The 16,927-nt window shown below is 37.4% G+C and overlaps 1 protein-coding gene across 2 annotated transcripts; it reads right to left on the bottom strand.

Moving 5' to 3' along the window:
* Positions 1-1,759: 1,759 nt before the first annotated feature.
* usp40 (ubiquitin specific peptidase 40) lies at positions 1,760-16,615 on the bottom strand. 2 transcript variants are annotated; one of them, XM_058779307.1, is made up of 32 exons: positions 16,162-16,615; positions 15,818-16,082; positions 15,007-15,074; positions 14,795-14,908; positions 14,325-14,489; positions 13,893-14,039; positions 13,434-13,577; positions 13,000-13,128; positions 12,760-12,888; positions 12,376-12,483; positions 11,614-11,929; positions 11,335-11,416; positions 11,081-11,252; positions 10,780-10,864; positions 10,285-10,355; positions 9,619-9,980; positions 8,813-8,966; positions 8,472-8,532; positions 8,117-8,170; positions 7,942-8,030; positions 7,765-7,851; positions 7,647-7,683; positions 7,492-7,556; positions 7,332-7,406; positions 7,137-7,245; positions 6,936-7,015; positions 5,112-5,230; positions 4,914-4,979; positions 4,598-4,808; positions 4,415-4,510; positions 4,049-4,143; positions 1,760-3,646 (listed from the first exon to the last, which is right to left on the bottom strand). In XM_058779307.1, exons 2-32 carry the CDS (start codon positions 16,008-16,010, stop codon positions 3,526-3,528), a joined length of 3,804 nt encoding a protein of 1,267 aa, XP_058635290.1. In that variant the 5' UTR covers positions 16,011-16,082; positions 16,162-16,615; the 3' UTR covers positions 1,760-3,525. The 2 variants fall into 2 exon arrangements, with proteins under 2 accessions (XP_058635290.1, XP_058635289.1); XM_058779306.1 differs by having other exon boundaries at positions 15,818-16,615.
* Between the last annotated feature and the right edge of the window lie 312 nt (positions 16,616-16,927).

The raw sequence follows: 16,927 nt of genomic DNA, 5'->3' as shown, positions 1-16,927 counted from the left end.
TGTGTACATTCTCAATGATTATAATTATAATTATTTTTTAGCTTTACTAAATTAACATTTCAAATCATATTCATAATCATATTTTTGGCTGAGGTTTGGGTGATCTGATGTGTATGTGATGCATATTCTATGCAGTTTTGAGTTGTGAGTACATAATGATGTCATTGCGCAATCACAAGATCTTTTAGCAACAAATTGTGCTGCCTTTAGCAACTTTCCCTGAAAATTAGTAGGCAACACTGGTTTTGAATGACTTGTATTTGAACCATGTCGATGGCACATTCCCCATGAGGAAAATGGTGAAATATCATTAAACCTGATGGTAAAAGTCTTCAAAAAACTCTTTCCGGTCACCTAGACAATGAATGCATTTACATATCGCTATCTTACAGCATAATCAATTCTGCCCTTATTTAACCCGTACTTCATGGGCATTTGCTTTTTGGTCGATCATTCATTTATTTGTTTGTTGCATGAACCGGACCGGAAAGGAAAGGAAAAAATGTATTGCATGCTACATAATGCTGTGAAAATCCTTAGTGGTTTTACAACCCGAATTCCGGATATATTGGGATGTTTTTTTTTTTTAATTTGAATAAAATGAAAACTAAAATAATTTCAAATCACATGAGCCAATATTTTATTCACAATCGAACGTAGATAACATAACAAATGTTTAAACTGAGAAATTAGTTTTGTATGTAGTTTTGCATTGTCTTTCTGAAATACACAAGGCCTTCCCTGAAATAGACGACATCTGGAGAGGAGCATATGTTGCTCTAAAACCTTTATATACTTTTCAGCATTCATAGTGCCTTCCAAAACATGCAAGCTGCCCATACTGTATGGACTTATGCACCCCCATACCATGCTGGCTTTTGAACTGAACGCTGACAACACGCTGGAAGGTCTCCCTCTTCTTTAGCCCGGAGGACACGGCATCCGTGATTTCCAACAAGAAATGTCAAATTTGGACTCGTCTGACCATAGAACACTTTTCCACTTTGAAACAGTCCATTTTAAATGAGCCTTGGCCCACAGGACACAATGGCGCTTCTGGACCATGTTCACAAATGGCTTCCTTTTTGCATGATAGAGCTTTAGTTGGCATCTGCAGATCGCACGGCGCATTGTGTTTACCAACAGTGGTTTCTGGAAGTATTCCTGGGCCCATATAGTAATGTCAATGACAGAATCATGCCGATGAGTGATGCAGTGTCGTCTGAGGGCCCAAAGACCATGGGCATCCAACAGAGGTGTTCGGCCTTGTCCCTTACGCACAGAGATTTCTCCAGTTTCTCTGAATCTTTTGATGATGTTATGCACTGTAGATGATGATATTTGCAAAGCCTTTGCAATTTGACATTGAGGAACGTTGTTTTTAAAGTATTCCACAATCTTTTTACGCACTCTTTCACAGATTGGAGAGCCTCTGCCCATCTTTAATTCTAAGAGACATCCCTTTTATAGCTAATCATGTTACAGACCTGATGTCAATTAACTTAATTAGTTGCTAGATGTTCTCCCAGCTTAATCTTTTCAAAAGTTCTTGCTTTTTCAGCGCTTTGTTGCCCCCGTGCCAACTTTTTTGAGACCTGTAGCAGGCATCAAATTTGAAATGAGCTCATTTAGTGGATAAAAGTGTAAAATTTCTCAGTGTAAACATTTATGTTCTCTGTTCTATTGTGAATAAAATATTGGCTCATGTGATTTGAAAGTCTTTTAGTTTTCATTTTATTCAAATTTAAGAAAACGTCCCAACATTTCCAGAATTCGGGTTTTGTAATTTGCCACTCAAAGTATTTTAAGCTGTCGGATAGTGTTATGCAGAAGTCATTGCACTTATTAAAATATAAACAGTCACAGATTATATAGGAAATGTGTGCAACCACTTAAAAAGCATAACAGAGCCTTTTGATTTTAAAACAAAATTAGATTTTTTTTAATGAAAAGAAAAAAGTAATGCAAAATAAAAAGCTGAAAAACCCTCACAGATGTACCCACATACTATTTATGTTGTCATTTACAAAACTATGGAACATTACTTTTTCATTAGAAACAAGGCAAACAATACTTAGCTATACATGCAATTCATACATAAAACCGTTTCTTAAAATACTTGCTTTGTGCTCAAAACCATTTCAGTTCAAATCAGCGTCTTTATTTTCTCCTCAACAGAAAGAAAAAGCAAGAAAACTAATATGGATATCATCCCTGATTTGCATGACTCTGATTCAGGAGAGTGTTTTCTTTTTGCTTGGTTGTACCATAACAATAACAAGAAACTGCAGTATTATAGTCTTGTGGACTTCTCATTAAAAAGGCTGTAAAGGACTAAAGGTTTTTCAGTTATAGAACAGCATTTCTTTCTCTCTCTCAGCACACAGCTGATTTCCTGCAATAGGAGAGGCAGAGGTGGTTGGTCAGGCATAAACACATTTTTCAACCTCAAATGTAAAAGATACTGAAACACTAGAATATATGTCATGAGGCCACCACCATCAAGACTCACTGAATCAACCACTATGTTCTGAGAAATTAATTAATTTTGATTGTAAAGATGGCAGAGAACTACTAACATAAAAGAAAAGTTTTTTTTTTTAAACAAGTTTGACAATGAAAAATTCAAAAATGAAAATTGTCATCATTCACATCACCTTCATGTAGAACAAAAAAAAAAAAAAAGAAAGGAAAAAAATCTGAAGAAATTTTATGCACCAAAAATATCCATATGACCAGTGATAAATAATTCAGGTTCTCTAAAGCTAAAGTCTCTGTTTTCACCTAGACCTAAAAATAGTGCATCACATTCAATCACTAAAAAACATAATGCTGTTAATGAAAAGTAATGATGACTTTTGTACTGGACAAACAGAAATATTATGACTGAATAACAGCCTAAATTACAGTCTGGGATCATATGGGGGTGAGTTTATAAATCACAGAACTTTATTTTTGAGTGAATGAAAGCATTATAAATGATAAAGAACTGCACATATGGTAATTAAGGATATCTGAGTAAAACATCTTCCCATACAGTATTGTGATTTTGTTGAAAAAAAAAAATTAAAGAATGAATGATGCATTTATATAGAAGACAAGTTGTAACATTTAATACCATTACCATCAAACCCCTCCTTGTAAAAAAAACTGCAGACTCTCAGAAGTGAGGCAGGATAAATCCATTGGCATAGGCTGAAACTGATCTCTTAGTCTTGTAGGGTACAAATATTTGCTCCAGGAATGAATTGCATATAAAAGGGCAACGCAAGTGTGCAAGCTTCAAGAAATTTCAGTGATTGAAGATGATATTTCCACTTAAAATTAATCAGCATCAGCATCCCCGTGCCCAAAGAATCATATTTTTCCACAGGCTGGATTTCCTGGTCAGCACTTTCACATTGTCCTCAGTTTGGCTTCCTTGCTGTGACTCAGTGGGGCAGTCTCTGCCATGGCACCTTAGCGGCTTTAGTGAAGGTTTTGAAGACCAACAGGCAGCTCTAAAGTGGCTGTTCGCAGGCTGGGTTACCTGAACACTCCCACATTGATCGATAAGGCCACCTCTGGTTTCCGTTTTCCGTTTTTAGTTGGGCCTAACTTCTTGGACCCAATATCTTGTGAACATTCTCCAGTGTCAGGACGCCCCCTAGTGGACAACAAAGTCCAAAAAAAAGGGGTTAGTAAGACTTTTTAATGTTTTTGGAAAAAAAAAAAAAATCTCATGCTCACCAAGACTGCATTTATTTGATCAAAAATACACACAATGTTGAAAATATTCGTGCCCCCTTTTGTGGAATGCTTTTTTTTTTTTGTCAGGCAGTTCAAAAAGTACAACAGCATATCGGTGAAACATTAAATGTCTTTATAAATTAATTTAATGCATCCTAGCTGAATAAAGATGCTAATTAAAAATATATATATTACTGACAAAGACCAAATGTTACAGCATTTTTTACTACATATTTAATCAAATGAAATCAGCAAACACTGACAAACCTATATCTTGTAATCTTGGAGAGTGACAATAAAAACAAAACAAAAGATGCACCTTGTGTTATGAATCACTGCCTCCTCCCCGAGTCTCTGCTGACCAATCTCATCTTCCAGAGTAATGAATTCTTTATTATTGTCTATTAGCAGATTCTACACAAATGCAAATACAATCAAAACAAAAAAGGGACAGAGTAAGGCGTTGCTGAAACCCCCCCAGCAATGTGATATTCCACTGTTATTTAATTCTAAGTAATTAAGTTAAGTTAAATAATTCTTTTCCGTTAGTAACTTAAGTCAAAAAGGGTACAAACATTTGGGGACGGGTTATCTATTTACCTGACCAACAGCAGATTAGAATCTTAGACACAGTTTCTACAGTAGCTTCCCCAACAGTATTTAAACAGTTTTTGATTAAATTTACCTTGACACCTATAATATCTCCATCTTTCAGGTAGAAGGGAGCAGCCTGGAGACTCTCAGCTTTCCTCTTCTTCTTTCTTTTTGAAACCTGCTGTGTCTGGGATTATTCAGAAGTGATTATTCGAGTATATTCAACTCTCACCTAAAAACATACTGCAATCCCATTTTAACTCCCTCTTCTCACCCAGTTGGAAATGGGCATCCAGGTGTGTTTGTCAGGCAGGTGTTTAGCCAGGAGCAGGTTGTCAGGAGTAAGACCATACTGGGAGGCCAGAGCAGCGTACAGGCCCCTGGGGGTGCCGTCCCGCCCTGCGTCCCACAAAAACTCCTCAGAAGGATAATACGCCTTCTCTCCTGGCACCCCAATCTGAACCCTCAGCAATAAATCCTTCAGGCTGTAGAGATAAAGAGAAAAGAATGATCAGTGTAAAACACAGTTTCAATCTTCCATGGATTTGATCAATCGCCTCATTATCTGTATTGCTGTCAGAAAGTCTCACCCCAGGTCCTCCTCTTTCATCAGCCTCTGAATGCACACCTCCACTCCATTCCCCAGCTTCAGCTTCCTACAGGAAAAGAAGAACTTCAACCCCACATACAGTACAATGAAAAGTTTCACATGCTTTTTCCACCATCACCGTTCAGTGTTTCCATTACAGCACCATTCATGAGCATGAAGGAAATCCAAAGCTATCAACCTGAGTGTCTGTTGGTTTCCTCTGAGTATCCTGGACAGTTTCTTGCCCTCTAGCAGCCATACACGCAGAAACGCAGGACTGGGCACACACACATCCTGAAGTGCCGGCAGAGTCATCATCTACAAAAACACAAATGTGGCTTTTCTCAAGGCATGGTGGGTGCAGTGTTTATACTGATCTGATACAGCAGTGCTCAGTTTACTCGCACTGTTACACTGCAGCCAAAAGCACACACTACTGCTCAAAAGTTTGGGCTTTTTGAAATTTTCAGCATCATTACTTCAGTCTTCGGTCACATGTTCCTTCTGAAATCATTATAATAGGCTGATTTGGTGCTTTCTTAAGGTTATCAATGTTGAAAAAGAACAGCATTTTTAAATAGAAATCCTTGCTAAACAAAAGTATCATTTTTTCCAATATATAAATAAATAAATCACACTGACCTCAAACCTTTGAATGGTAGTGTACAGTACTTCTTTCTTCACTAGCTTCTCTACCTTTTCTTTCAATTGTTTAATCATTGAATGAGTGATGGGTGATAAGTGTACTCATAAAGGTGAATTGTGTAAATTTTCCATGTTAAAATATTTTCTCTTATTCCAGTTTAATATGTAGAGTGCTGTCAAACGATTAATCGCATCCAAAATAAAAGTTTTGTTTACATATATATATATATATATATATATATATATATATATGTGTGTCCTGTGTATATTTAGTATGTATATATACAGACACACACATACAACATATGTTTTGAAAATATTTACATGCATTTACATGTATATATTTATATTCATATAATTTTTACTATAAATATATTTAATATATTAAACGTAACATTTTTCTTAAATATATATGCATGTGTATTTATATACATAAATATACACCGTACACACACATATACTATGTAAACAAAACCTTTTATTTTGGATGCGATTAATTGTTTAACTGCACTAAGAACAATTAATATGCCATTTGTAGGCTGCCTTTTTGAGTACACTTAAAGTATAGGGAAATGAACCAAACAGAAAGCACCACACACATTAACTAGACAAGTACAGTTTTAGTAACTTTTCTTGATGCATTTTGATATTAGAATAAACTTTTTTTTTTTTTTTTTAATTAATTACGAAACGTGTATATGTAGTAACTGTCCAACAGATTTAGCTATTTTTGCCTTAAAAAATATTAAGAGATACATTTGGATTCGGGAATCATCTGACCATTAATCAAAGAAATTCAAGTCAGTAAATAACAAATATAGATAGATTTTTAAAAAAGACTGTTCCAGTGCAAACGCTCTAAACTTTGACGCATTGTTTGTATATTTTGTGTCCCCTAGTATTATAGTATAACCATACACTCAAATCAGGACCTGTGACAGGTATTTTGTATATATTCTGTTTGGAAGGGCTGTTAAGGCCAAAGTATACTTCTTTTTTTATGCGTACATTAGCTGTCGCTGTAGCTAAAGCGTATTCCGGTTTGTTCTATTTATGCAGTTTATCTTCGGCTACCTTGTGAATCGATACCCCCACGGCAGGGTTGCCACTTTGCGGATAAAATAATTACTGCAAGAGAGTTAAATGCGTATGTGCCACCTGCGCGTACAAAGTATGTGCGGTTACAAAAATCTGGCGGTGCGCGTACTATTCTGATGACGAAATTTGCGTCACGCGCACTGTATGCTGTCACCTCACATACGCATAAAAAGTATGCTTTGGCCTTTAGGATTATGTGGGGAAAGTGTTGGGAAACATTTTTGCAATTACACACTTCACCTTTAAGTTATCATTAATGCTGTGAGTAGTGATTGCCAACCTGAGTCTTGAGATCATCAAGTGAAGCCTCCTCTGATATCTCCACATGACCAATGAATCTCATCTCTGATCCAGACCCCTCTGAAACACCAGGACACACACATATAAACAAGCACAAACCAGAGATATTGCCCAAGCAGTCGTGATCTGACAGAAACAACAAATCTCACTTGGTTTTTAGAAAATGTGCTAAAAGTCGAACCTGTGGTGAGCCCCTCAATGCTCAGGCACTCTGCTGTGTGGTTCAGCTCTGGAACGCTGGAGCTGTCAATCGCGTCTATGTACATCTTCACAGACAGTTTGAGGTAACCCTGAAATTGAGATAAGATGAAAGAAAGCCATTTGAAAAGTTTTATTTCCTTCTTACATAAGAAATCATCCAAAACTGAAACCGCACCTTTGGAGGCAGCCGCCCCTCCACCAGCACCAGTGTGTCCCCATGAATGACCTTTGCTTCTTTCAGAGATGCATTCTTGGAGACAAGAGCAACCAGGAGTCAAATATTTTAAATCATAGCAAATTGAGAAAGATTAGTGGATTAGTATTAATTTTTATACCTCATCCATAAGTGGCTCTCCAATTTCCTCACACCAGTCCACTCTCCTTAAGTGCCATGACTCACCTAGAGAGAGAAACAGGTTTCATTAATAAATCTGAGAAAGCTAGCCAAATTAAACATGCCATTAAAAAGCAAACATTTGAACAATTTTACCGTCAAGTTTCACCATCTGCAACATTTCCTTAAGGCACTGGAATAAAAGGAACCAGCATTTTAAAACTTTTCCCTCCAGAACACAGTTAAAATTACATATAAAATCCAGAGAGTTCACCTCTTTGACGGTTAGAGACTCCTCTACAATAATCTCTAGCTCCTGACCAACTGAGGGCGCTAGACCAACACAGAAGTACAAGAACAACTGCATAGAGAAAGATATTTTCTCATTACAGAAAAGTTGTGATATGCATTCTGCATCACATTCACACGTGCACAAATTGTACGAACACACCTGTGTTGCTGTTGGCACTGGTCCGGGACACAGGTAGAGTGAAGTCATCAACCTGATCCCTGCATCCCGAACACTCAAATGCTCATGAACTAGAACACACAGAAACCTGTTTAGCATGTACACCTTTAGAGGGATCACATTAGCATGGGTGCTGATGACTGTTTTGAGAAGATACCTGGAGGTAAAAGTTTTCCAGTTCTATCCATTTGCCTCAGACAACATTCAACACCTAAACGGAGAATAAAAATAAATTAGATACTGATCTGAACACAAAGGGAGACAAAAGCTCTCCCTTGATGCACATACACTAATTTCTGCTCGTCAATTTTAAAATATCACAAAACTGAAAACCTTTTTTTCTAGGTAATGCTGATACAGACAAAAACATAAACAGAAAACCTATAAGAAGTTTAAACAGAATAATGTATCAATGAAAAGGCTATGAGAAGTATTATTGAGCATTTTCCTTGTTAATGAGCATTGTCGTCTATTACTAGATATTACTGAGTACTATTATATAGTGTTATTACCACTGAGCTCATCCTGCAAGCGAAGTTCCTCAAGAGCTTTTTCCTTCACCTCCACCAGCAGCTGCAAGAGTCACACACAGCAAATCAGGACACCTGTACTACACAGTATTACTGTCAACTAAAACTAACTAAAATGACTAAAACTGAAACTGAATTAAAAATAAATAACTAATAAAAATGATTAAAACTTAAAATTAAAACAAACTATAAAAATGAATGATTTCAAAATTATGATTAAATTATTTTTATTACAAAATTATTAAATATTATAGTAGTATTAAAAATAATACCAAAATAACAAGTGTGTGTCTGTGTGTGTACATGCATGTTTTCATTCTGACCATGTTCCCTGAAGCTGAGACTTTACTCCTTTTCTTCCCTTGCTCCTCCTCCTCTTCCTCCTTCATTCCACTCTGTGGGCAAAACTCCACCTGCAGCCAGCGGCAGTCTGAGGGCGTTGTCACGGTGACCATGTCACCGCTGAAGCTGAAGATACTGTGGAAAATCATAGCTTCTATTATATCAGTGTTTATGGTATATATTTACTTCTCTAGTATCAGTGTTGTGAAATGTTACTTTTAAAAGCATCACATTATTGCATTAATATCTCATCACAATAACAAGACAAACATTGTCATAATTTTTATTAATGTAATTGCATAAAGCAAGTTGTCTTAAGCAATTTTAAAACAGGCACCTGGTTTCAAAATGTGTGAAATAGGCAGTATAAATGCAAACCTGCTACTGAAAATTATTTGAATAATAATAATTTAAAAAAAAATCTTGGTAGCACTTTATTTTAAGGTGTCCTTGTTACAGTGTAATTATACATTTAAGTACCGAGTAATATTAAATAACTATATGTACCTACTTGGTTAGGGTTGGGATTACGGTTTAGCTTAGGGTTACTTGCATGTTATTATGCATAATCAATTGTTATTATAATAGTAAGTACATGTAACGTGTAACAAGCACATTTTAAAATAAAATGTTACCAATTTCTTTGCTCTTTATTTTATTAGGTTTCATTACAAATCTCTTCATTTCAGTTTCAAAAATCTATTTGATGAACAACAGTCTTATGGGTTTGAAACAACATAAGGATTAGTAAATGATGACATAATTTTGGGTCAAGGGCTTCCTTTACCTGCTGTCTAGTTCCTCTGGCTGCAGTAGCAGTAGAGCATCTCCGTCCTTCAGAGACAGCTCTCGCAGTGTCCTCTGCATGTCCTGAGGTGGGAAAACCCTCCAACCACTCGTCCCGCCCCCATTGGCCCCTGGACGGCTCTGCTCCTGGCACAGAAAGGCCTCTTGAGGCCCTAGAGCCTCGAGCACTGTACCAAGAGTGGCCCCACCAGCAAAGCCCTTCATGGAACGCACCAGACCGGATCCATCAGCGTCTTCGACCCCTGACCCATCCCCACATCCCAGCTCTTCCACAGAGGGACGCAACACAGTCAGCAAAACAGGCTCCCATTCGATGCCAGTTTTCACCGCCACACCACTGACCTGAAAGAAAGAGAGGGAAAAGGATGGCTCTGGCATTATGCTCTGCAAAAAGGTGATGAGTTAAATGACTTTGGATCTTTGTATGTTCTCAAAACTAGGAGTAAGATTTATAAACCAAGATTGTGAGGCACCGTGTTTATTTGTGGGCGCGTCACTATCCAATTTATAAGTCAGTGGAAACATGTTCTGAGAGTTTCACAGATGCCTCAAATGAGCACAAATAGAGCACCGACACTTAGTAGAAAAGGGATATTATCAATTTCATAGTAAATCTATTATGACCACTGATGAAGTAGGTGCTCACCTTTCTTCCATTCCACACAAAGAGATCAGAGCCATTAGACACACCTGCACTATACAGGGATATCTGGTCATCTGAAACAACACAAGACACATATATAATCATCCAGAATCAATGATCATGTACACTTGGCGTCGGTAAGATTATATAATGTTTTTAAAAAAGTCACTCACTCAAAGTCAAGGCATTTTAATATAAAACACAGTAAAAATATTGATGAAATGTTTAAAATAAGCATTTCTATTTGAATATATTTTAAAACATAATTTATTCCTGTGATTGCAAAGCTGAATTTTTCATCAGCGATTACTCCAGTCTTTAGTGTCACGATCCTTCAGAAATCATTCTAATGTGATGATTTGCTGCTTTCTTATTATCAAAGCCAAAAATTGTTGTGCTGCTTCATAGTTTTTTGTTGAATAGAAATCTTTTGTCCCTGCTGAATAAATGTATTCAATTCTTACAAGAAGTGCAAAAGTATAAATGATGCATGTTCACCTGTCAGTGTATCATACAAATGTAACCCAGCTGGCACATTCTTAGCCAATGTCAATGCCATGTCTCCTTCCCAAAGATCTTGCATCTATGAAACCAAGGTCAAACGTCAGAGAAAACTCCACATATTCTGTCAGAACTAATCTAAATCATCTCCATTAAAATTGTTTTTGCTCATGTAGCCAAAAATGACCACCCACTATCACTGAAAAGGAATGACATTAGGTCATACTGTTACATAAAAATTGCAGTATGTGTGAGCACAGTTAAGGAAGCAGGACTAGAAATAGATTAGTTATGTCACCTGGTAGATGGCCAATCGCAGGTCTCCCACAGTCTTTCTGCGGTCAAAGGTGACTGTGATGATGGAGTCTTCGTCTGGAGATATGGGGTGCAGGGCTCCATTTTGGTAGTGGTAATGAGGGGCCAAATGCAGCCGCACTTCAACGCTGTTGCTGCTGGCATCAAACTCAGCTCTACAAGAGACAGATGATTTTAGCATTGCATAAAATACCCAACGCTGAGTGTGTGAGTGTTTATGAGTGTATATAAAACCACCTTCTCTGCTGAAGTCTTGCATTCTCCTCTTGTACCATCTCCACCAGGTAAGGAGGCACTTTGTACGCAGGATTTCCTATGGCTGTTTAAAAAGATACACAAAAATAGCCTTTGGTTTAATCACGTTTCAGTATTTAAATAGATTTGCACCACATATGCACACAGAGTCCAAAATGAACACTTGCCAATCACCAAAAGCAATAAAATTAGCTTTTGTTTCATGTGTGGTAAAAAAATGGCCATTGACAGGTGTGACAAAGAGTGTCCAAAACAACATACACTCTGGAGGTCTTTTCATAGTTGTCTTCCTATAAAAGAGCATGTAGGCACTCTCTTTTCCCTGAAACTGCTTCTCTATGTCCTTCTCTGTAATGGCCGTCACAGTGGAATCATTCAGGTCAAACCAATGACATCCGTCAGGGCCTTCAGTGTCTCCTGCCGTTTCCGGCTCCGTGTTCTCTGCGCTGTTACTGGCTGAAGCTGAACCGACTGGCTCTGTTGGACTGGGTTCTGTTGTTGCAGGACCAGCAGCTTTCAGAGCTACACGGGTTCCATTGGAGACCAGCATAAACACTTCAGGGTGGTTCTGAAGAAACTGATGGATGACAAAATGGTCAGTACGAATACTTTCCTTCAGGTTATACTATTCTAGCATTTCAACTATAAAAGAAAAAAATTATTTTGCAGCACTGCTATTATTGGCCTGCATGATAAATTACTAATATATTCTACTAATTTTACTATTCTAACAAGTCACTGTGGATAAACATTTAATATCATTCCAAAATTTAGGATCAGTAAGATTTTTTACAAATGTTTTGAAAGTCTCTTATGTTAAACAATGCAACATTTATTTGAGCATAAATACAGTAATATTATGAAATACGAATTGACAGCTCAAATAAACATTTGTTAAGTTTAAAAAAAAAAAAGGTTTAATTAAAAAATAAATAAATAAATAACCTCCTTGGCTCCAAACTTTGAACATTAGTCTATTACTGTATCTGTGTGAAGAATAGTATACAACTTCAGAACCCCAACCTTGCTGATGGTGCCATACTGTTTTTTATATTTTTTGCTCCATGGCGTGCCCGTTTTATTCATCAGCTTTTGGCCCAGCTGGTCTACAAGCACACATTTCGACTCATCCTGACAAAAAACAAGTGAAAATTAGCATGTGAAATTTTAAGACCACAACCTTTAAGAAACATTGATTACAGTTGTCCTGCCTTTCAACACAGAATATGCTCATTATTTCCCTTTATTGTGCTGTGAAGTGAATAAAACCACATTCTCTTGATTTAAGATGGAATTTCATCATTCTATACATTAAATAACTGCTACAAACCCAAAAGTGTTAATAATATTTCAAACATCTACTTACGGTCTTGCATAGCTGTGGAGATTTATGGTGTAGTGACGTACCTGAGCCAGAATGTCAGTAAGAACAGAGAGTGGATCCTCGGTGTCAACAGAATTTTCACTGTCTTTCTTTCTTTCCCCAACTTTGTCCTCTTGTCTCTGGGTTTTCACCTTCACTTTTACCTCTTCCTCCTGAGAATTATTATTTTTTAAATAATAAACAGTGGTTGCTTGTCATTTTTGGATTGGACTTATTATTACTGAACCATACATAGAGACTGCAATAAAAAACAAAAGACTGACCGGTGCCTCCCAGTGGCCGAGCTGATCGATGTCTTTGATGTAGACATGATAATGGCCTCCATAACAGCCTCCTTTATGTATAATGACAGAGAAGAGCTCGTACGAATACTCTGAGTCTGGCCAATTGTTCTGTTAGAAACACAGCATTTGTTAAACCCTTGTTTTGAAACCGAGTTGCCGTGGTCATTATAGCTCTCCACCTAGAACTGTGCTTCTAGTTTACTAGTGACGAAAACGTTAGTCTCTGCTTGAAATAATCTAAATGTTCTCAACGGCTGCTAACAGGATGGTAACTCTGAGCTTGCAGTGGATTCTACAATACTCGACCAGATACCATACACTGTTCAGTGAAGAATATCCACCAATAACACAGACTTATCTTACTTGGCTGGAGAGTTTGGAAAATGTATTTGTGTGTGATTCGGCTCTGGTACCTGCTCACAAAATGGTCTGAGGTTGAATGTAAGAGGAAAAAGGTAGCTCCCAGTCTCTTTGTAGCGCTCACACTTGGCAAAGTCAAAGTTGAACCTCAACAAAGAAATGGTCAGGAATGGTGGAAGTTTTCTCAGTTTAGCAGACTGTAACAAAAGACAGAATTAAGCAGGTTTATAACCAACTACAGCTGATTCATCTGAATGTGTATCTAGAATAATGATTTAGTGCCATTCACATGTTAATAGGGATCATATTACATGTGGAATCAAATTATAGAATCCTGAAAAAATGCATCATGGATTTCATAAAAATGTTAAGCACAACTGCTTTCAACTGTGATAAAACAAAATGTCAACGCCAAATCAGCATATTAGAATGATTTCTGAAGGATTATGTGACACTGAAGACTGTATTACCTCAGATAAAAAAAAAAGTTTGAGTTCTGAGAGGTGACTGACCTTAGCGGCCCTAACCAGCTGATCACATCTGCTGCAGCGGTACAGATTATTACCCTCAAACATCTCCTCCTCCACAAACATGTTCCACAGCGCCTCCTCTAGCCCACTCACACCACGCACTGACACAGTCAGGTCCAGAAAGTCCTCCTGAGAGAACAGAAATAAAACCATTTAGTTCACATTTAAATCTGTTGTAACATTATAAATGTCTTTACTGTGACTTTTGGTCAAATGAATGTGTCCTTGCTAATAAAATGATTAATTTCTTTTAAAAAAACTAAGAAATAAATAAAGACCCCAAACTTCTGAACAGTGTATCATAAATAATAAATATGCTCTGTTTTTGTGCTGGCTATATTTAAAGTTGTCACAGTTGGACTGCTGGAAGCAAACATAAGTAGAGGAAAAAAAGGGCGCATTCTCTTTTCTGACCTGTCTCTCACTAATATTGCCGCACTCCTTGCAGGTGATCTGGTTGACAAGCGTCCCATGGTACAGCCGGTGTATGAGACTGCTGCCTGAAGTGCCTACTAAAGAGCTCTCCAGAGCACTGAACAGGATCCGGTTCAGCTCCTGCACATCCTGCTGACCCATTTCCTAAAGACAAAATCAAAACATAAGATTTGAACAAGCTGCTTGATCATTTTAGTTTAACTTTAACCAGACACTTTATGTGGAAACTGTTTGATTTAGAAGCCACTGTTTGGTCTCAAACCAGAGTAAAGCACTCATTTCTATTTGAACGGTTGCTGATTTTGCCTTGCTATTATCCAAAGTGACCCATGTGACCCTGGGAAACCACTTAACCCCAGATTACAAAGGGACTGTCATTGCAATTTTCTTTGTTAGATGAAAATCACCTGCTACATGGACAGTAAGTACAGATCACAAAGTCTTTGTACCTCATTGTTCGTCCAGCCAAAACTGTCGGTCAGGTCTGTCGTGGAGGCTGTTTGTTCATCCACCAGCAGCAGATGACAAAACAGTCTCTGAAGCTCCAGAGGAATCACACGGACCTGAGAACACACAGACCCGGAAACATCCATCCATCTGGTCCTTATAAAAACTTATAAAGCCTTCTATTCATCTCCCACTTACACACATTCATACACACCTTTGCCTCTGGTTTATCCTCATCAGCCAGACATCCTAATTCATCCGGTCCAAGATGGAACAGCTCCTCTGCAAGAGATGATTTTATGTCATAGCTCCATAAAAAAATTGATTCACCCCAAAAAGAAAATTCTGTCATTCTCATGTTGTTTCAACCCTGTATGGCTTTGCTTTGCTTTTTTTAATATATATATATATAAGTATCTTAGCCACTCCATCAATACAAAGTGAATGAGGACTTGGGCTGTCAAGCTTCAAATTTACAGAAAAGTAATTAATGAGTCATTGAACTCAAGCATCAAACCCAAACATAATAACATTTTACAAAACCACTGCAAATGTTATCATGAAAGTGTAATCTGAAAATCACTAAATATCAATTAATATAACACGTATGTGTAACTTGTGTTCATTCAACAACTTGTAATCTGTTTTGTGTGTTTTTGGGCATGAACGTTACTAATTTTTTCAGAACACACACCTGTGTTTGTCATTAAAACTGATCTTAAATTATAAAACCCACCCGAGAACTGCTAAAACCATTTTAGACACGGGTTCATGGATTCAGCAGATAAACGAACCATCGAAATATCGCAAATATATGACATAAGGAAGCATCACATAATAAAGTCACGTGACTTCCCTAGCTCCGAAACAAAAGATTCATAATGTCGAAGCTTCATTATGAATTATATGAATTAGAGAGGCCAGAATGATATTGAGAAGTAAGTAAATAATGACAAAATGTTCATTTTAGACATAGTAATTATTTTAACTAATGAAATATCTGATTTATTCTCAGCCCATCTTACCCCTAAACTCTGGTGTGAACAGCAGAGTCTGGATCAGGGAGTTGAGGTAACAGGTGCCACCCTGATTCTTGATTCCGCAGAGTTTGATTTTCCCTCTGGGTGGTGGAGGCTCACACTCTCTCCCCTTCACACCTGTGCCAGGTGTAGAGGAGGAAAAGCCATCCCCGTCCTCCTCAAACAGATCTCCAAACATGACCGCAGCTGCCTTGTAAAGCTTAGAATCGGTAAACCTCCTCCTGTTCTTTAGTGAACCGAGTTTCGTTTACTGTGAAAGAGAAGTGTTTCACCTCTTGCTATCTCATCTTGGTCTTCCCCAGCTCCCGATTAACAATCAATGGGCTCACCCTGGAATACGATGATTTTACAGGACTAAACATCGCTTTTCTAAACCAAAAGAAGAACCGAATGCTCTTTTTGCCCCGTTTAAGCGTCGTGACGTTCCTCTGGATGAATCACAGGTGTCGTGAGTAAATCTCAGTCCTTAAAACGCAACGTGGAAATCTGAGAGGTGACTGCACTGCTTCCATATTTCACCATTGAGATTTAAAAGAACAATAATTTTTTCGTTGACAGCCGCTGTATTCGTTTCGTTTTATTAGACCGCTAACATATTCGGTAAATAATCGTTTTAAACTCGACTCTTTCATTCGAATCGACCGGTTTGTTAGTAGTAATAACGGAAGAATTGAAATCTAAGTAGAAAACCATTAATGTTTTTAGGACGCAGCCATGTTTGCTTGATGACACGTCAAGCCGCTATGCATTATGGTACTTGTAGTTCTCCATGTTAACGGCCCTCCTTCGTGCGAGTAATCTTGTGTAGTTTAGAAGAACTACATATTTCCTTCAACTGGCTGTACCTTGGCTTTATGGGTTCTGTAGTTTAAAGATTGCATATTTATATAATAAATCTGTTGTTATACACAGACGGCCTATACAAAATTAATGTAGCCTATTACACACACAAATGTTCATATTTAAATCTGTGAAACATGAACACTGATAAAACAGCTATAAAGTAAGATACATTTATTGTAGTGCAAAAAACAAGAGGTAAATACATTTTTACATATAAATAATATTATTTATTATTTTACATTACTGATATAA

The sequence above is a fragment of the Onychostoma macrolepis genome, chromosome 06 (assembly GCF_012432095.1).
Source record: "Onychostoma macrolepis isolate SWU-2019 chromosome 06, ASM1243209v1, whole genome shotgun sequence".
Lineage (NCBI taxonomy): Eukaryota > Metazoa > Chordata > Actinopteri > Cypriniformes > Cyprinidae > Onychostoma > Onychostoma macrolepis.
This window is presented reverse-complemented; position numbering and strand designations above follow the sequence as displayed.